General features: G+C 52.5%; 7 protein-coding genes across 7 annotated transcripts; 3 read left to right on the forward strand and 4 right to left on the reverse strand.

The window, feature by feature from the left end:
* Positions 1 to 145: 145 nt before the first annotated feature.
* Positions 146 to 1,484, forward strand: PMZ80_003419 (uncharacterized protein; the record flags this gene model as incomplete). Its single annotated transcript, XM_064871848.1, has 3 exons — positions 146 to 430; positions 478 to 807; positions 966 to 1,484. The coding sequence occupies 3 exons, from the start codon at positions 146 to 148 to the stop codon at positions 1,482 to 1,484; spliced, it is 1,134 nt and encodes a 377-aa protein (XP_064732228.1).
* Positions 1,485 to 2,166: 682 nt separating this feature from the next.
* On the reverse strand, positions 2,167 to 4,239 carry CAT2 (Carnitine O-acetyltransferase mitochondrial; the record flags this gene model as incomplete). Its single annotated transcript, XM_064871849.1, has 4 exons — positions 2,167 to 2,293; positions 2,342 to 3,995; positions 4,049 to 4,112; positions 4,162 to 4,239. The coding sequence occupies 4 exons, from the start codon at positions 4,237 to 4,239 to the stop codon at positions 2,167 to 2,169; spliced, it is 1,923 nt and encodes a 640-aa protein (XP_064732229.1).
* Positions 4,240 to 5,219: 980 nt separating this feature from the next.
* PMZ80_003421 (uncharacterized protein) lies at positions 5,220 to 6,992 on the reverse strand (the record flags this gene model as incomplete). Its single annotated transcript, XM_064871850.1, has 2 exons — positions 5,220 to 6,734; positions 6,783 to 6,992. 2 exons carry the CDS (start codon positions 6,990 to 6,992, stop codon positions 5,220 to 5,222), a joined length of 1,725 nt encoding a protein of 574 aa, XP_064732230.1.
* Positions 6,993 to 7,249: 257 nt separating this feature from the next.
* On the forward strand, positions 7,250 to 8,874 carry BET4 (Rab geranylgeranyltransferase; the record flags this gene model as incomplete). The annotated part of the gene is made up of 5 exons (XM_064871851.1): positions 7,250 to 7,328; positions 7,613 to 7,626; positions 7,673 to 7,783; positions 7,837 to 8,431; positions 8,477 to 8,874. 5 exons carry the CDS (start codon positions 7,250 to 7,252, stop codon positions 8,872 to 8,874), a joined length of 1,197 nt encoding a protein of 398 aa, XP_064732231.1.
* A 746-nt stretch (positions 8,875 to 9,620) lies between these two features.
* On the forward strand, positions 9,621 to 12,350 carry PMZ80_003423 (uncharacterized protein; the record flags this gene model as incomplete). Its single annotated transcript, XM_064871852.1, has 3 exons — positions 9,621 to 9,671; positions 9,724 to 12,237; positions 12,288 to 12,350. 3 exons carry the CDS (start codon positions 9,621 to 9,623, stop codon positions 12,348 to 12,350), a joined length of 2,628 nt encoding a protein of 875 aa, XP_064732232.1.
* A 466-nt stretch (positions 12,351 to 12,816) lies between these two features.
* Positions 12,817 to 14,810, reverse strand: PMZ80_003424 (uncharacterized protein; the record flags this gene model as incomplete). Its single annotated transcript, XM_064871853.1, has 2 exons — positions 12,817 to 14,753; positions 14,804 to 14,810. 2 exons carry the CDS (start codon positions 14,808 to 14,810, stop codon positions 12,817 to 12,819), a joined length of 1,944 nt encoding a protein of 647 aa, XP_064732233.1.
* Positions 14,811 to 15,763: 953 nt separating this feature from the next.
* PMZ80_003425 (uncharacterized protein) lies at positions 15,764 to 16,291 on the reverse strand (the record flags this gene model as incomplete). The annotated part of the gene is made up of 1 exon (XM_064871854.1): positions 15,764 to 16,291. One exon carries the CDS (start codon positions 16,289 to 16,291, stop codon positions 15,764 to 15,766), a length of 528 nt encoding a protein of 175 aa, XP_064732234.1.
* Positions 16,292 to 17,849: the final 1,558 nt, after the last annotated feature.

Here is a 17,849-nt window from a genome sequence, read left to right on the forward strand (position 1 = left end):
CCTTGACCCCTTCCATCTTGAAGTGGAGTCCGGCCTCGCAGTTATGCGTCACGTGCCCAAAACTTTCCCCGAATCACCTTGACGAAACCATGAGCTGCAGACATCGATGAGCTTGATGTTCCAACTGCACCCAGTACAAATTAACATGGCGTCACCTAGATTTTTGTTCAGACCCGTGAGGGAGGTCGCATTCCGGCCCAGACCCCAAGTGTCGAAACGAAAGATCACACCGATTGTGCAAACACGTTTCGCCAGCAATGTTTCCGGCAATGACCAGAAAGTTACGCCTATTCCTGAGGGAGAGAAGCCTCAGGGTCCCAATGAGGGCGTGTCGCACTCGATGCACGTGTCAGAAGAGCAAAAAGCGTATGACAAGATCCAAGGCAACGAAACATCTCCGGATGTCAATCAAGGAACCCCGGTGCAGGAGGTATATTTTCTGCATTCTGCAAGCGAACACCAAGCTAACATGTACAGATCCTGCAGCGCGACAATGTCTCTCCCGACAAGGTCCCTCAGGTCATGAAAGACGAGATGCAGTCTCCCGGTTCGGGACAGAAGCGATCATACAGCACCTCAGCACGAAGATTAGCAACAGCCGAGATGGTACAGTCACAATCGCAAATATCGGAGAACGGCTTGATCCAAGGCATGGAGTATCCAGACGCCGGGCCAGGACATAAATTCCCGCTTCCCGATGTCTCCGACGTGAGCAGACTGGATCACCTGAAGAGACGGTACGACCCTGTCGTTGAGCAGGTGACGAAGAGTATCATGCGAGATGGAAAATTGAGCATTGCGCAGAAGGTGGGTGAATAGCCAAATCACAGCGGAGCAGAGCAGACCACAGACTGCGAATTGTACATACATACACATCCACCCAGTTCCATCCCTGCATCTGCATCTGCATCTACATTCGACCTCACCCCTCAAAGACAAGACAATGCTGACACCCATCTCCGTAGAACATGTCCACCATCCTCTCCATCCTCCGCACCGCACCACCCCCCCAAATCAACCCCGCCTTCCCAGGCCGCACCCTCCTGATCTCCGACTCAGGCACACCCACCCCCCCGCCCAACGCCAACCCCTTCGCCCCAGTCCCAGCCCCAAACGAAACCCAAATAACCTCTCTCCCACGCAGCACCCTCCCCCTCCACCCAATCGAGTACCTAACAACAATAATCGACAGCATCGCGCCCCTCGTCAAGATCCGGCAACAGAAGGGGTTAGCAGGAGGTGGTGCGTCTTTACCTATCCCCGTCCCGCTTGGTGTGAGACAACGAAGACGGCAGGCGATTCAGTGGATATTGGCGGCTGCGGATGGGAGGAAAGAGGTTAATCTGGCGGAACGGGTGGCGAAGACGTTGGTTGATATTGCGGAGGGGAAGAGCAGTATTTGGGAGAGGAGGAGTATGGTGCATCGATTGGGTGTTAGTGCGAGGAGTAATGTGCGGAGTGGGAATAAGGGGAGGAGGAGGTAGATGACAGAGGTGGGACACAAGCATGTGATGCTGGAGAGGGCGAGAGCGAGAACGGTCCTTTGGGAAGTCAGGAGACGGGTCATATCCCGGGCGGGCTCGATTGGCGACCATGCGAGCTGTCCTTGTTACTGGGGCAAGCGAGCGGCTGGAAGAGCGGTCGAAAGATAGACCACCGATGAACCAAGAGGAGGCAGTCTCAACTAAGAAAAGCGCGAGCACAATCTTGCAGGTGCACTAAGCCTGCAGTGCTCGCTACAATTCGAATAAACCGAAACAGTTGGCGCGTTGTGCTTTGACTCTGTTCCGCATGCATGGGCGCGTGGAAAGATAGTGCAAGGCCGCGCGGAATATCAATAACTCGAAGACACTCGAAAAGCATCTGTACAAAATAGAAAGCATATACACCCCGAATCAGACATGAAACAACAGAAGTCCAGATATGCTAAGTATGTGCCAGCTACAGTAGCACATACAGAATGTGAACAAAAGTCGCAATACTAGATCGCAGCATATATTCAACTGTCGGTCATTGTTCCAAGTTTCTGTCTTCTCAAGTGCTCTACTCGCATATCTGCAGGCACAGTGTTGGGCCCCTCCTCCTCCTGCCAAGTTCTCTCTCTTCACAAACGTCCAGATTGCTACGCTAGAACCACATTGCTTCTAGACCCTAACAATGCAGAGCTTACAACTTCGATTTCGGCGCCTCCAAACTAGGTAGCAGCATGTCTCTGATATCACCAGCTGCCTCGTTCAGGTAGTGCGACATCCGTTCTGAGCCGAGGTGTTTCGAGACGACGTTGAATTGGATGCTGTGTCACATGTTAACATTGCTCTTACACCTTCTGGATCCAACGTACCTATTCTCGTTGATCATATAAGCAATACCCCAGCCCTGATCGATAACCTGCGACCAACCATACCCGTTGAAGTACTCCGACGACAACTGCGACGACGAGATATACCAGCTAGACGAGTACGTGTACGCCGGATCCTTGTATAGATCCGGCACCTCCTCGCCATCCTTCAGACACTTCTTCAGACCGAACAAGTGTCGGTCCACACCGTAGCCGTCAGACGCAAGCTGCGTGTACTTGACGTGCGCATTTACAGCTTTTCTGAAGAGGTCTTCGCACTCTGCCTGACCAATCTCATGGTTCGCCATTGCGTCGCAGAAGGCTACGCTCTCGTCGGATACTGTCCTTGTTGTCTCGGTTCGTCCTTGCTGGTACTTCCTTGTTGCGGCGGACTCGTATGTGGGCCTGTTCTTGCCGTACATCTTGTGGTATGCAAGCTGGATGATCATCTGTACGTATGCATCGGGCGAACACTTGAACTTCTTGATTAGACCCTTTCCGTAGCCCTGGTAGGCTTGGACTCGTAGCTCATGTGAGCCGATTACTGTCGCGAATTGCTGTTGTGCGGAGGCCATGTCTTTGATGACCTGCTCGTCTGTGTCGAAGCGTACGGCTGTTGGATCAGGAATTGAGCTACGGATGGAGGGGTTGTTGAAGTCAAGTTTCTCGTGGACGATCAGGGCGTTGACTGTATCGCAAAGGCGGTGCGTGGGTGTGCCGTCCATCATGGAGTGTTCGCCCATGAAGCCTGCGGTGCCGTTGTCGTTGACGATGAATTGGATGGGCTTGTCGTACCATCTGTTTGCGCCGTCGCCGTGCCAGTATTGGCGGGCGCGCTCTTCGCGGGTGACCGGGCTGGCGGCGTCGAGGCAGACGATGAAGGAGGCGGCTTCGATTTGCTTGAGGGCGTTTTCGTTGTTTCGAGAAGCTGAGAGGAGGTTCTTCCGTGCTACGGCGCCCTGGTCTCGGGGAAGGGAAGTGAGGGAGCCGACGGGTGGGGATGTTTGTGCTGCTTGGTAGACCTTTGTGAATTGTTGTTCTAGTTCTGAAGTGTTGAGCTGTTTGCCGTCAATGTGGGTTGGGATCTTGAAGAAGTTGTTGTGGCGGATGGCGATTATGTATTGGTTGTCCTGGGACGGGTAGTTGACTGGGTAATCCGAGGGCTCGGCAGCAACTCGGGAGGTGTTGAACATGTACTTGTAGGAAGACATGGCCATGGGCTTCTTGCGCATGTATTCTGGCTCTAGAGTGCCGTTGACAACCTCCTTCTGAAATTCCAGAGCTGCGGATGTGATTGCTGCAGCGCGCTTGGCTGGGTTGCGGCGCTTGCGGTCGTCACGGAAGGAGTAGAAGTAGGAAACGTAAGGGACAACGGGGTCCTTGTAGCCCAAGTAGGCGGCTTCATTCCACCAGTCTGCTATCCAGTTCCTGACTTCTGGTTGCTCGGCTTTTTCTATCAGGCGGTCTTGCAGGCTGGCGGCTTGCTGTTGGAAGCTGGACACGGCCTTTTCCGAAGCAGCATATTCGTCTTTAGACAGCAGTGGGTGTATCGATTTGAGGTATCGTTGGCAGGTGTCTCCGAGGGAGGGTACTGGTAACCGTGGAAGGGAGTCCTCGAATCGGAGCATAGCTCCTTTGGAAGCATCTTCCTGATAGGCTGTTCTCGTGTCAGCTTGCTCTTGTGCTCAGCCCAATGAACTCCTTCCTTACACTCCTTGACCTGAAAGGCCTTGCCCGTCAACTTTCTTTTATGTGCTGGAGCCATCTTGAGGAACTGGTGTGGTTAGCACATGCCGGGTAGCTCTGGGGCCTGAACGACTTACCTGTGCTGTGGTAGGAACTCGTGTAGCTCGTGCTGTACCTAGTAGGGAGGATGGAGTAATCCTCAGTGTCGAAAACATTCCCAGATCAAGCCGGTGATGAGAAAGGAAGAAGTCAACAACCTAGCTCGAAACTTTTGAGAAACGTCACCCGGCAAGACTGACTCGGAACCAGTGCGACAGAGCCTCGTCCCGTATCGGAATAGCAGGATCAAAGTATGAGCCGCGGTAAAGATGCACGAGGATCTATCGCAACAACGTCCAGTAGGTCAGCTGTACCATTGGCAGAGCGTGACGGGGTTGTGCAGAAGCGAAGCATGCCCGGAGCTCGCCCGTGCACCTTTTCCGGACGTGCGGGACAAGCAATACTGGTCCACATTTCTCGAGGAGCCGAGGCATCGGTCTAGCTATCAAATTGGGCTCACGTCGAACTTCCGGAAGTGTCGGCATTTGCTCGGTCTCGACGTCATACCAGATCGTGGGCCGGTGTCTGGACTTGCTTTTCCACGTCTCGCACCAGTCGTCCGCAATTCTTCATGCAGATGGCCGTCGAACCAAAGTAAAACATGCGTTATATTGCAATGACTATGTGGTTCGATATGAAGACTAATGATAAGTCGATGCGGCTGGCGAAGTTACCAAACGTGTACTCCTAGCTGCCGCTATCATCAACGAATGCAATCAGTCTCACTGACTTCATCGACACTGACACCCTCACACCATCCTTCTAGCACCTTGCTACCGCCCAGCACGCCAACTTTGGACCCGATACCTCTACTCCTACCCTTGCTCTTTCCGGCCCAGATCTCGAAGAACTTGACTGTCTGATCGCAACATGCAATGATCAAGCTCCCCTCCTCCTCAGTACGACTCCCCCATGCCTCGCCTTCTGCACGCATAGCTTTGTTCGAACTTCGTCTCTTTCGTCTAACTGTGGCAGCGTTGCTTACACTAGTGCGCGCCGACCATGGACTGTTACGTGTCTCCGTGGACGACATACGTTGTGATCTTGTTGTCCCAGCTTCTGTCCGCCGGCTAAGCTCACGGGCTCGCAGTGCCTCCTAGGCCTGGAAGCCAATGTTAGCTTCTTCCTCTTGCGCGTCCGCAGCGGCATCGTTCGGGCCTCCCGGGTATGGAATCGCCCAAAGTGCTCTTCCAATCTCCCCATTTGCCTTTCTTTCCCAAGGTATGCTGACAACACATTCGCAGCTCGGCCAAGCGAATACTGCTATCCTGATGTCGTGCTCAGGCTGGGCGTATCCGAACGTTGCAACAATCTCACGGCTGGTCGAACTCCAAGCCAGACTGGTGACCTGTGCAAAGACATTGATGACAGCTAGAGTTGAGCCTGATTCGGTGTGGTGGAAATGGATCTGGCGGTCATTGCTGCCACCGCCAGTTGCAAGGAGCGTTGGTTGCCAAGGTGCATAGGCAATAGCCTTGACGGCAGCAGAGTGGTAGAACGACTTCTTGTGCATCGACTGCCTCCCATCGATACCAGGATTTGCAAGCTGATTTTCCAGATTCTGCTGACTTTGCGCACCGCTGCTCGGGGGCTGACTCACAGCTCGGTTGAAACTCCTCGGAAGTCGCTCAGGACTTCGCCCTCGCCTATCAGTGCGTTCCGGGCTTTGAGGCGGTGTTAAGACATTAAAAGTCGACACCACAGGATCTAACATGCCAAAATGCTCGATCATAGGGTGCTGACCCGTGATGTAGGGCTGGCTCGGCACTCTTGATATGGCCAAAACTCTTTCGGGTGACTGCGGTGGTGTAAGGTACTGGCCAACCACGTCTGAAGTTCCGCTTCCATAAATCTCGTCCGTATCTATATCCGCTCTTCGCTTCACAGCTTGCAAGCCTTTCAGCACTGCCTCAGTATCGAAAAGCACAGCGGAATTGTCGTTGCCGCCACTTGTAAAAGTCTTGCCATCCGGCGACCATGCAAGGCCACAAATATTCTGCGAGTGTGCGTCGAGCTTCGTCAGCAGCACCGCATGACCAGCAGCGAAGTCAGGCCAGTGAACAGAGTAATAGTATAGACAGCCTGAGTCGTCTCCAACCAGCAAGTCCTCGCAAGCCACTATGTCAGACCTGCCAGGCGTTTGCCTGTAGCTGACAGTCGGCCGCCAAGCAACAGAACAAGCTGCCCAAGGATGAGGAAGCTCAAACCGTGTCTTCTGCTCGAATAAGCTCCAGAGTGCAACATGACCACTGTTCCGAGCAACCGCTAGGATAGATTTGCCGCCAGCAATTGACGAAAAGGCCAGCGAGGTGACGTAGTTGGCTGCTCTTGCTGGTGCCAGTGGTGGGTATCGTACACCATGCGCCTCCGTCCAAAGGTACACTCGATGAGTCAATGCCACAGCAAGTGTGCGGCAGGTGTAACAGTAGGCTAGAACGGAGCAGTAGAAGTCATCCTTCAGCCGTGGGGCGTCTAGGACACGAAAAGCAACGGACGGGACGGCCTTCTCAGGCTTGATGCTCGGTTGACTTCTTGTCCGAACTCTTGTAGGCGAGGTATGTTCTCGCGACCAAGCGTTATCCTTCCAGTCAAAACTGCTGCGTCTCCCACCCTATGAGAACTCCGAACGAGGCGATGTTGGTGGGCTGACTGGTAGAACCCTTTGAGCTTGGTCAATGTCCATGGCTAGCGCGAGTCTGGCTTCATGTGCCTTGACCTTTGTATCTTGATTATCATGCTCGAGGAAAGCTGCGTTGATCATGGGAGCATTCGAGCCGCTGGCCAGTGTTTCTCCAGTGCCTGAATCAATGCCATGTATTTGCTGTGGTACTGCTCCCACCCGTCCTCCCACGGACCAAATTCCACCCATACTGACATGTCTGACATCATGCCGACCCCTTGTCGTTGAGGGAGAACTCGAATCCTGCGAATGCACGAATGAAGGAACGTAGTGTGGTGCCAGTGTGCCGTGGCCATTGGCTGTGACTTGCTGTTTGACCTTCGGACGAGCTTTGGTCGGCGTGTGGAAGGGATCCGTGCTCAAATCGTGCTCTCTCAGATACCTCTCTCGAGGACTAAGTGAGTCTGGACTACGGCTTGTTCGAAGCGCGCAGCTTGACTGCTGGAATGGCGAGCGAAGAGGAGTATAACGGTCAGGCGTTTGAGGAAACGCCATTTGGCAGCTACTCTTCGCAGCCGGCTCGGAGTACACTGTCAGTTACAGCTGTACATATGGTGCCTGAGTAGTGGTGCTGTATTGGTTAGTATCGCAGGAAAAGCTGAAAGGTAATGATGCTGTATATCAGCTTGTAGCCTGGTGATGTGGCAGAATGTGAGAGATCATTTTTGTTGTGCCTAACGTAGAGCGCCTGCCTCAGATCATTAATCTGTTCATCGCACCTACTCTTAGACTCGATTCATTGCTGCACAGTCCCATTATAGGGTAACTGCGAGCCGATGAGATTTTGTCAGTATACTGACTTTCGACAGGGTTGATGGCAAGCGTATGTGCTCGTTCAACATATGGGATACTTGATTAACATCACGTAGCACGGCGTCCCTCGAGCGGCAACGCGAGAGCAGCGCACCGTTGAAGCACGCAAGAAAGAATTGCAGGAGATCGAGCAGTATCGATCGCTTGTAACAGATATCCAAGACGGGGTAAGCATTACAGAAGATGAGGAATGGTTTCGATGATACTGATTGAATAGTAGGTCAATAAAAAAGACTTCTCGCCGGAACTGCTAGAGAAAACGTCCACCCTCCTGAGAAAGAATCCTGAATACTACACAATTTGGAACATTAGACGGCGGATATTTGCCAACGAACTCGACAGCCTATCTGCACAAGTTGAGTCACAACAGCTTGCAGAAGACAAGAAGTATTCGCAAGTGCTTGACATCATCCATCTTGACTTACAATTCCTGTTTCCCTTGCTGCTGCAATATCCAAAGTGCTATTGGATATGGAATCACAGAGTATGGCTGCTACAACAGGCGACTATCCACCTGCCATCAGAGAAGGCTCGTTCGCTCTGGGAAGACGAGCTGAAGTTGGTAGGCAAGATGCTGACTAGAGATTCTCGCAACTTTCACGGTTGGGGCTATCGAAGAACGGTCATTGATAGTCTGGAGAGCACAAGCCTGAGTGGAAGAAGTATGGCCCGAGATGAGTATGACTACACGACGAAGATGATAGGTCAAAACCTGTCGAACTTTTCAGCATGGCACAATCGGAGCAGACTGATACTGCGCATCCTAAATGAAGAGCATGCCAGTGCCGAGGAGAGAAAGCAGATGCTGGATGAAGGTAAATGACACGAGTCTGGATTAGCCCTTTGCTAATGTCAGACAGAGATCAAGCTGATCCAAAAAGCTCTCTTCGACCCCTACGATCAATCGTTGTGGTTTTACCACCAGAGCCTCATGTCAACCTTCGACCCAGAGACGGCAGCGGCATCAATGGCGCCAGAGCTCAGCAATGATGATCGGCTGGGTTACGTCAAAGCAGAGCAGGAGTTTATCGAAGATCTTCTAGAAGACGCTGAGGACAGCAAATGGGTGTATCAGGCGTTGATGGAATGTGCATTGATAGAGGCGAGACTGACAGGCGGACTATCAGCTGATGTGAGGACGAAAATTCGAGGGTGGCTGGTCAAGCTGAAGGAGCTCGACCCTCTGCGAAGCGGGCGATGGGCAGACACGGAACAAGTACTGCTGAAGGACACTGCATTTCGTGAACAGAGTTCGTAGGTCATATGGATGTTCCAATCTGTATATCCTCGTGCTGAAGTAGTTGGGAGATGGGAGTGCAGATGAGGTTGTGCAACATGAAACAAGGTAGACAGTTCCGAGACTCATGCACGATGCAGGGAGTAATGAGGCTTCTGAGGCTGATGGGAAAAGGACTGCAGGCTGAAAATGGTTGTTTCAGAGGCAACAGGGCCTAGCCGAAGGAAATTGTGCGCCTATTGGTCAGTGCTTCCAGCATGAGCTAAGGCGACGATCAGGCTTGCTCGGTGTTAGTTTAGTGCATACTGCAAGCCTCTTCCGGGATCTGGGTTCAAGCCGTCCAGAAGCCCCGTTGAGTGGTGGAAAGGGTGACAAGCACAGCCAGACTGGCTCACGTATCTCCATGCACACGACTTGGTTTCAGAAACATTGAACCACATCGGCATCATTGTATTTTCGCTGGCAACATCAGCTACTCAGTCCTCCGAGCAGTAACTCACCCGTTTCCGTTCTCACACCAACTCCGTTTGACAAATCCTACTACACAGTCAACAAATCATCTTGTCATTACCGACTGCAATTCTGATTATCCGAGTGCCTGCGTTGGACCCTCCTGGGACCACTTAAGACTTGTCTCCAACTTTGTCAACAAAGGAAGGCACGCCCTAAAGCATATTGAAGAAGGTGCCAGTCAGGAACAGCGATCAGTCACACAACTGTGTATGGTAGAAGCTCTACTTTAGCAAGGACTTCTCGGTGCAGGCACCATGGCGGATTCACAATCAGCCAGCAAGAGCAATGATCACTCAGATGCAGAGGTAAGATGACTGGACGTTCCGAGGAGGCTTGACAAGATGCTGACTGGGACAGTTTGAAGATGCTCAGGATCAGACCGAGCACACTCCAGGTCAGTTTCCAGAAGAACCATCGAAGCAGGACGAAGAGCCCATCTCACCCACCTCGCCGGTAACCTCGAACCATGACAGACCAAAGAGCGGAGAGAGTGCTGTGTCTGACCTTGACAAAGTTGACGCGGTCATCGAGACTGCTAGCACAGCTCAACTTGCGACTGCAGTGCCCGTCGCTCGCCAGAGGACCCAGTCGCAGGTATCGAATGCCTCGGAGAAGAAGAGACAGTCCTCAGTCACAACAACCACCGAGACACAGTCAGTAAAGTCGCGGGCACAATCTATAGACGTGACAGCCTCAGCCGCTAAAGAGAAAGAGCAGCCTATAAAACCACCACCAAGACCCTCGAGGTTCCCAAACTTCTCAGCCTCCCTCCCCTCCGTTCCCTGGGGCGGCCCGGCGAGGACTACAAGCACGAACCGGTCGCCCTCTCCACAACCTCCACCGAAAGACCCACCAATGGCAGCCAAAAGAACTACACCTTTCGGATGGCTGAGTCGAGCAACCAGCGGCAAAGACGCCAAATCTCCTCCTTTACCTCCCAAGCCAGCGGCCGATTCCAGAAGAGGCACTATGGCATCAGTTTCGACCCTGGGTAGCAACCAAGATTTGATGCTGAAAGCTATAGATGAGGGTGCAGAACACAATGGAGGCAGACCCTCCAGAAATTCACTGAAAGAGAGGTTCAAGCTGCTGCGCTTGCGGGAAGAGGTTGGCATGGCAGGACTCGAACCCGATGAACAATCGGAAGCGGGCGCCATAGCAAGCCCCGGCGCGGTAGACGACAAGGATCAGCCTTCGCTCATGTCTCCTGCGATGCAGGTACCGCCCAGCCCAGCTCCTACCATCGACCAGAATCTGCCTCCTGGTACAGTCTCCGGTTTCTCAGTCGCCGCGCAGGACTCAGCTGTGCATATTGACTGGGATTTCTGGCAGACGGTAGTCAACGAAGGCCCGCAAGCAGTAGCCAGGACCAGCCCAGAAGAGCTCACGGCTGCAATAGCGGGCGGCATTCCTTCTACCATTCGAGGCGTCATCTGGCAAGTTCTTGCTAGTAGCAAGAATGAAGATCTCGAGACAGTGTACCATGAGCTAAGGGTGCGAGGCACGAAGGACGAGCTTCCTCAATCGAATTCACCGCCCATCCAACAAGAGACTAAAGAGAAGGACTCCACCGTCTCGTCGAGGTCGTCGGTCAGATCAGAACGATCAACGCCAGCTACAAGCACAAATGTTGCTGTAAATTCACCTTCACCCTCAATTGATCGAGCCGATCCTATACAAGAAGCAAAAGTTCAGGCTCAAGCAGCCACCGATCGAGCAAAACGAGCCAAGGAGGATGCTGCAGCACTTACAAAGCTGGAGAAGATGATCCGCCGCGACATGGGCTCCAGGACGAGCTATTCGAAGTATGCTGCGGCCGCAGGCTTTCAAGATGGCTTGTTCAACGTGTGCAAAGCTTACGCATTATTCGACGAAGGAGTGGGATATCCTCAAGGCATGAATTTCATCATCATGCCTATCCTCTTCACCATGCCGGAAGAAGAAGCTTTCTGCTTGCTCGTCAGATTAATGAACAAATACCGGCTTCGGGAGTTGTTCATACAAGACATGCCAGGCTTGCATCTACACTTGTACCAGTTTGAACGGTTACTGGAAGATCTCGAGCCGGCGTTATATGTTCATCTCAACCGAAGGAGTGTCACGCCAAAGCTGTACGCAACACAGTGGTTCTTGACTCTCTTTGCGTACCGACTCCCATTACAGCTGGTTATGAGGGTATTCGACCTGATTCTTTGTGAAGGCCTTGAAGGTGCGATACTCAAGTTCGGCATGGCGCTGATGCAAAAGAACGTCGACACTCTGCTCGCTATGAACGACATGCAAGCGTTGACGAACTATCTCAAGGAGAAGTTATTTGATGCCTACATTGACGTATCGCCGAACTCGAAATCGATACTCGAATCCGGCTTCTTCGGCAGCTCGGGAGGGTCAGAGAATGACATCTATAGAGCAGATCTGCTTGTGCAGGACGCGTGCTCGGTCAAGCTGACGCCTGAAATGTTGGCCAGATATACCGCAGAATGGGAAGAAAAGACAAGGACCGAAAAGGCACGAGAAACAGAACTTGAAAACCTGAGGACGGACACCGCCACCAAAGCAGCGCAAATCAAGTCTCTCGAACAGCGAGCGGAGAAGTCAGATGCTGAACATATTGATATTGCAAATGAGCTTGTCAAGATGAAAGTCGAGAACCAAGACTTGATTGATGAGAACGAGACTCTCAAAGGACAAGTGGAGGAGCTGCGCAAAGTCGCCGCAAGCGAAGCCGCCAATGTTGAAGAACGAATGAGGGAAGGTACCGAGAAGGTCATGCAGCGTAACATTGAAGTACAAAACGAAAATCGACACATGGAAGAGCAAATGGCAGAGATGGAGAAAGAACTTGTCGAGATGAAGATGAAGTTCGCAGAGGTAAGCACAGACGATACCTGGCCCAAGGGCATTCACTGACAATTCTACAGCTCAACGGAGAACACGAAACTTTGAAACAGCGATGGACCGATCTGAGAAAGGCCATAGAGTGAGCCCGCTCGTGAAATCTCCCTGCGACAACCTCTCCATTACTTGGATGTACGACTTGTATACGACTTCCCTGACGATTATGTACAACACTGGCATTGGCGGCAGTAATGATGTTACGGCATACCCATCATGTATAGCATAGCGAAGCATATCTGCGCGAAATGCGATGCGGCACTTGAAGGATTGTGATTGTATTCTTGGATTGAATAGCACGATTAGCGAAAATATCAAAAGTATAACCGGCTTGCATAGGATGATAGATGGAGGATGGGATACCCTATGGTTTCAAGCTCGGCGATGGCACGGCATGGCATACATAGAAGAGCTCACAAGGGCAAAGAAGCTTCACACAAGCGACCATCACCCCGCGGTGCGAAGTAATGCATCGATCATGAATCATAATGCTCACGTATCTACTTGCTTGCCGCTGATGAAAAAAATTTCAGTCACGACCGCTGGTCCGACACCTCACAACTTCACCCTCCCCGCCTTCAACTCCTCCCACTCCTTCCTCCGAAACGGCACATACGCACTCCCACCCGGCGGCAACCAGTACATACTATCCTTCTCGTCCTCCCCAACCCTCATCCCCGGATCAACCCCTTGCGCCTTCAACCTCCCCTTCTGAATCTTAAATGTCCCCGTATAATCCAACTGCCTCATCACCCGCACAAATATCGGCACCGCATACCTCGGCAATGTACTCGTCGCGTGTCGCGCCAACCCCGTCCAATCAACACTCTCCTCACTGACCCCCTCCGCAAGCACACACGCCGCAAGGCCACACCTCCCATCCGCATGCGGAATCTGCACACCCACCACATTCGTCTCCGCGATCTGCGGATGCCGTCCAAAAACATCCGCCACCTCATTCGTACTCACATTCTCGCTCTTCCACCGGAACGTATCACCCAGCCGATCAACGAAATATACAACCCCATCCGCATCCTGCCTCATCATATCCCCCGTCTTAAACCAGATATCTCCCTTCTCGAACAGATCCTCGATCCAGCGTTTCTCGCTCGCGGCAGGGTTATTATAGTACCCCCTGAACAAATAATTCTTTAGATCCCGATGGACGAGGCGATGGACGACCTGCCCTGGTTCACCCGGTCCGACTTCGATCGCGAAGCCGTTGCTGTCCCGCGCGATTTCTTCCGTGTCAACGTCCATTTTTATGCGTTTCTCGTTCTTGGCGTTAATGAGATTCCATATCAGGCCGCGTTTTGCGATTGCGTTCACGCCGAAGGGCCCGGCGTTGTTGTTGAAGCTGCCGCCCATTCCGTCCGTCGCGGCATAGAGCTCATTAATAACGGGGATGTGGAAGCGTGCGCGGAAAAGTTCCCAAACATCGGGACGCATGCCGTTGCCCCATGCCATGTGGAGTTGGTGCGTGACGTCTTGCTTATCGGCGCGGGGTGGCGCGTTAACGAGGTATCGGCAGAGTTCGCCGACGTATTGGAGGATGTTGGCTTGGGAGGCGTGGATCTCGGGCCAGAGGGTGCGGTGGGAGAACTTACGGCTGAGGACGACTGTTGTGCCGGCGTGGATGCTCGGTGTGACGCAGAGGCCGTGGGCGGCGCCGTGGTAGAGCGGGAGGCAGGTGTACATTCTGTCTAGGCCGTGGTCGCGGCGGATCTTGGATCTCTGGCTGAGGCCGAGATAGAGGGCTGTGCCGCGGCCGACGTTGATTTCTCTGCCGCGAAGCATGATTGTGCCTTTTGGGAGGCCGGTTGTGCCGGATGTGTAGATTAGGCCGGCGGTGTCGGTGGGGAGGATGTCGATGCGGCGGTCGGCGGGGGGAATGGTGCCGTATGTGCTCTCGGTTCGGAAGGATTCGAAGAGTGCTTGGTCGAAGTATATTATCTTGCAGTTTGCGGAGTCGAGGGCTTCGCGGCATGGTTCGACAAGTGGGCGTACGTCTGTGTCGGAGATTAGGTAGCGAGATTGGCAGAGCTTGACGCTGTGAATTAGGGGCTCTTTTGTGAGGTTGCAGTTTATGAAGGCTGGACTGGCGCCTATTGACTCTAGGCCGAACCAGAGCAGAAGGTATTCGGGGCTGTTGCCGCCGTCTATGGCTACTATTTCGTGTTTTTGGATGTTGAGTTCTTGGATGAGCCAGTTGCCTACTCGGCCTATTTGGTCGAAGAATTGCTTGTAGGTCCATGTTTTATTTTCAAAGATGAGGAAGAGGTTTGAGGCTGTTTCGGGGTTGGAGGCCCAACACTCGAAGTTGTGGTAGACGAGCATGCGGTTTGTCTTTAGCCGTTCCTCGGTGAACTTTTGGGCTGCGGTCGAGATAGTGGCTAAGCTGCCGGAGAAGATGTCGTTACGTATCAGGTATTTGGCGTCTGCGTACATGACACCTAAGGTTGCTGCTGCCAACCCGGCGGCGGCTGTTGTTACTGTTCATGGTCAGGATAGCTAGGGAGCGTGGTGTAGAAGAGGTACGTACAGGCCATGGCGGCGGCTACGAGTCTCAGGTAATTGCGTTATCGTCTGGTGAGGAAGGTCCTGTCAGCGACAAGGTGCTTATAAACACGAGAACCTGTGAGGCTTCCATCGTTCTCGTTTGCAAGCTGAAATCAGGTCTGATGGGACGGACCTGTAGGAGCCGAGGCTTCGAGAGTGTACTATGCAGGTTATTGCCGACGCCATCCCCGCAAGAGTGTCTTGGCACGACCCCAGACTCCACGTGCGCGCCAGCGTGTTTCGTACCGAAATGGAAGCTATTCCTGATGCATGCTAGAGCGTTGTGTAAAGAAAGCTTGAGCTCGCGAAAGCGAGGAATGGTCATGCTCCGGCCGAACAGTTCCTCCTCCTATCCCCCTTTTTCGACAGCATATTGCAGAACCCACATACCTGCCACTATTGGGCGGCGTTCAATTACAGCAACCTCAAATATCGGAGGAAGGGGCGATGATTCTGCTCACAGTCATAAGGTCATGATGCCGATACGTCCATCGTGTCGCCAGGGACTGCGAAGTCCGGTTCCCGAGTTCTCATAAGTAGATACACGTTCCCCCGTGCTTTTGGGGCGACACTGGTATAGAAGGCAAGGTATGAGTTGAGGATTTATGGAAGGATCGACGCAAGATATAGCTTCGACTCCTGTATCCATTACTGTAAGTGAGCCTGAAAGGGAGCAAGTGTCTATGGAAATCCTCTCAAGTCGTGAGCAGTTTCGATAATCCAGCCAGTAATCTTTTCCTGAGCTCAAGTGCTTTTTGTTACCATTCACCATCTATCTACCTGGCTCTGATCAGCACATCGCCTTCACCTCTTCGAGTAAATGTCTTTCAGAGAGCGCAAATAACCTGCTCCGGCCCTAGCTCTAAGCTGATCTGGCGAACAACTGAGCACAACCTCGCACCTGCCACACACCACGCCCCATCACACCACTCGCACACCACTCTCACAGCTTCTTCGCCAGATCCTCACCCACCAGAAACTCCCCTCTCCTCCGAAACGACACATCCTCATCCATCTCTTTGTTGGCCGAAACCACCACCACCACATCCTCCCTCACCGCCCACCATCTCCCCCTCGCCCCCCTATAATCCTCCAAACAAGGTGCCGCCACACCCCGAAGATCTCTCCCACCGAACACCGGCACCACCTCGGCCGAAGCCGGTTTGCTCCTCCTCACTCTTGCTGCTTCTTCTTTTGCCGCGATAGCGGTCTTCTCTGCAGCAATTTTGTCATCGAGGGTGTCGGCTCGATGGGAGAGATACTCTTGCCAATTGGAGGGGAGGAAAGGAGAGCGCGACTCGTTTAGGCCGTGTCGTCGCATGACACGGTCGAACTTCTCTTTTTCGAGAAGTTCGAAGCGAACGTATTTGTCGCTTGTGGACCATTGGCCTCTTATTGTGGTGGTTGATGCGGTTGTGATGGGAGCAGATGCAGAGGTGAAGGTGTGGTAAGGTTGCTGTTGTGAAGACATTGTGATTGTGTTGAGAGAATTGAGATGGAATTCTATATCTTGGTATGGTATGCGGTAGCTATTGCTTCAGAAAAGCCTCACAAGGTGGTAGATGGAAGCAGGAAGTGGATACTCTCGGGGTCGGAGCTGATCGAGTGTTGGCAGATCCAAGACCTGGATCGGATGGAAGTGAAGAGGTTGAGGTCAATTGCCATGGTTGTTTTGCTGACAGCGAGGTGCCAAACCTTCTTATACCAAGTGAAGATTGCTGTCGGTTTGACATGTGACTAAAGCCGTATGCTTGATGATACGCATGTCGATTCTGATTTCCTTCTATCGAGCACCCCTACGTGCATGAAGCATGGCGCAGCTGTCGAACGGCGTTCAGTTTGCTTCAGAACAAGAGCCTTGCAGCTTGCGAAGCTCTGACTATGCTGATGACCTAGCCCTCATGGAATGAGATGCAACCGTTTGTAAGTCCGAGACTGCGGTCTCGAGCATGAGCCTCTCAAGTCATACTGACAGAAAAGGAGTCGTTTCGAGGAGTATGAGTGGACGTCTGAGCGCAGAGTTCTGCGCAGAACCCTTTGTTGGAAATGTTGTCACAGTGCGCAGTCGGAGTAGCCACGGCACGGCTACCTGTCCCAGCAAGAGACAGAGATGCTGCCTGTTTCAAAAGCGCAGCATGAAGCTGTTCGGTTGTAATTTCATGGAAAGTAGTTGTTGGAAGAAGACGATAGTTTGCTGATGACCACGGAGTCGCACGCGGCATCCAGGGTCTGACTTTGCAACTCTCCTTGTTAACCCTATCGCTGGTGGACTCCGAACAACCCTAGGCCGATTTCCCCGTGTTAATATATGGATTTAGAAGCACGAATCATTGTCGAAGATGAGAGGTGGGCAACACAGGATCTTGTGGCAGAGGAGGAGTGGTTTTTATGGGCTGGAAAAGGCATGGCCTTTGTTATAGGCAGGATCGATATTGATAATGGTCACTGCTTGATCGATCTGTGTATAGCACTAAGAGATACGAGCAGATATAGACGGTGTAGCAGTGGCGTTCAACTGTCCTTAGAAACCATCTAGTCACCATGAAGCACACAAGCATGGTGAGCTTATAGACACTGTCGAGATCTGACGTCGCGATTGTAGGCCGAAGACAAGAGAGATTTCTGTGGTCATTGGTCTTTACCTCCTCGGTCAATGCGGAGACATACTAAAGCAGGTAACATACATACGTCCAAGCAATCATAACTAGAGCTTGTCCGCCAAACAAGAACGCCAATTCCAATATTAGCTCAGTAGGCCCGGCTTGCTCACAAGCATCTCGTTATCCTGACGAGCACGTTCCGATGTCTTCTCTTCGCATGTCTGAGTCTCTGAGATCACTTCATGAGCTTTCTAAAGAACCTTGCAGATCGCCTTACTCCTCCTTGACCTGCTCCGTCATCCCGCGACTGTGCTGGTTCATCCGTGTGGCTTGCTGCTTGACTGACTTGGCCCAGAGCCGTGCTTGGCGTTGTGATCAGGGGCGGCGGTCGACTTTGAGCAGTTACAGTGTTGGAAATGGCAGAGTTTG

The sequence above is a fragment of the Knufia obscura genome (genome assembly GCF_036327395.1).
Source record: "Knufia obscura strain CCFEE 5817 isolate CBS 148926 chromosome Unknown scaffold_3, whole genome shotgun sequence".
NCBI lineage: Eukaryota > Fungi > Ascomycota > Eurotiomycetes > Chaetothyriales > Trichomeriaceae > Knufia > Knufia obscura.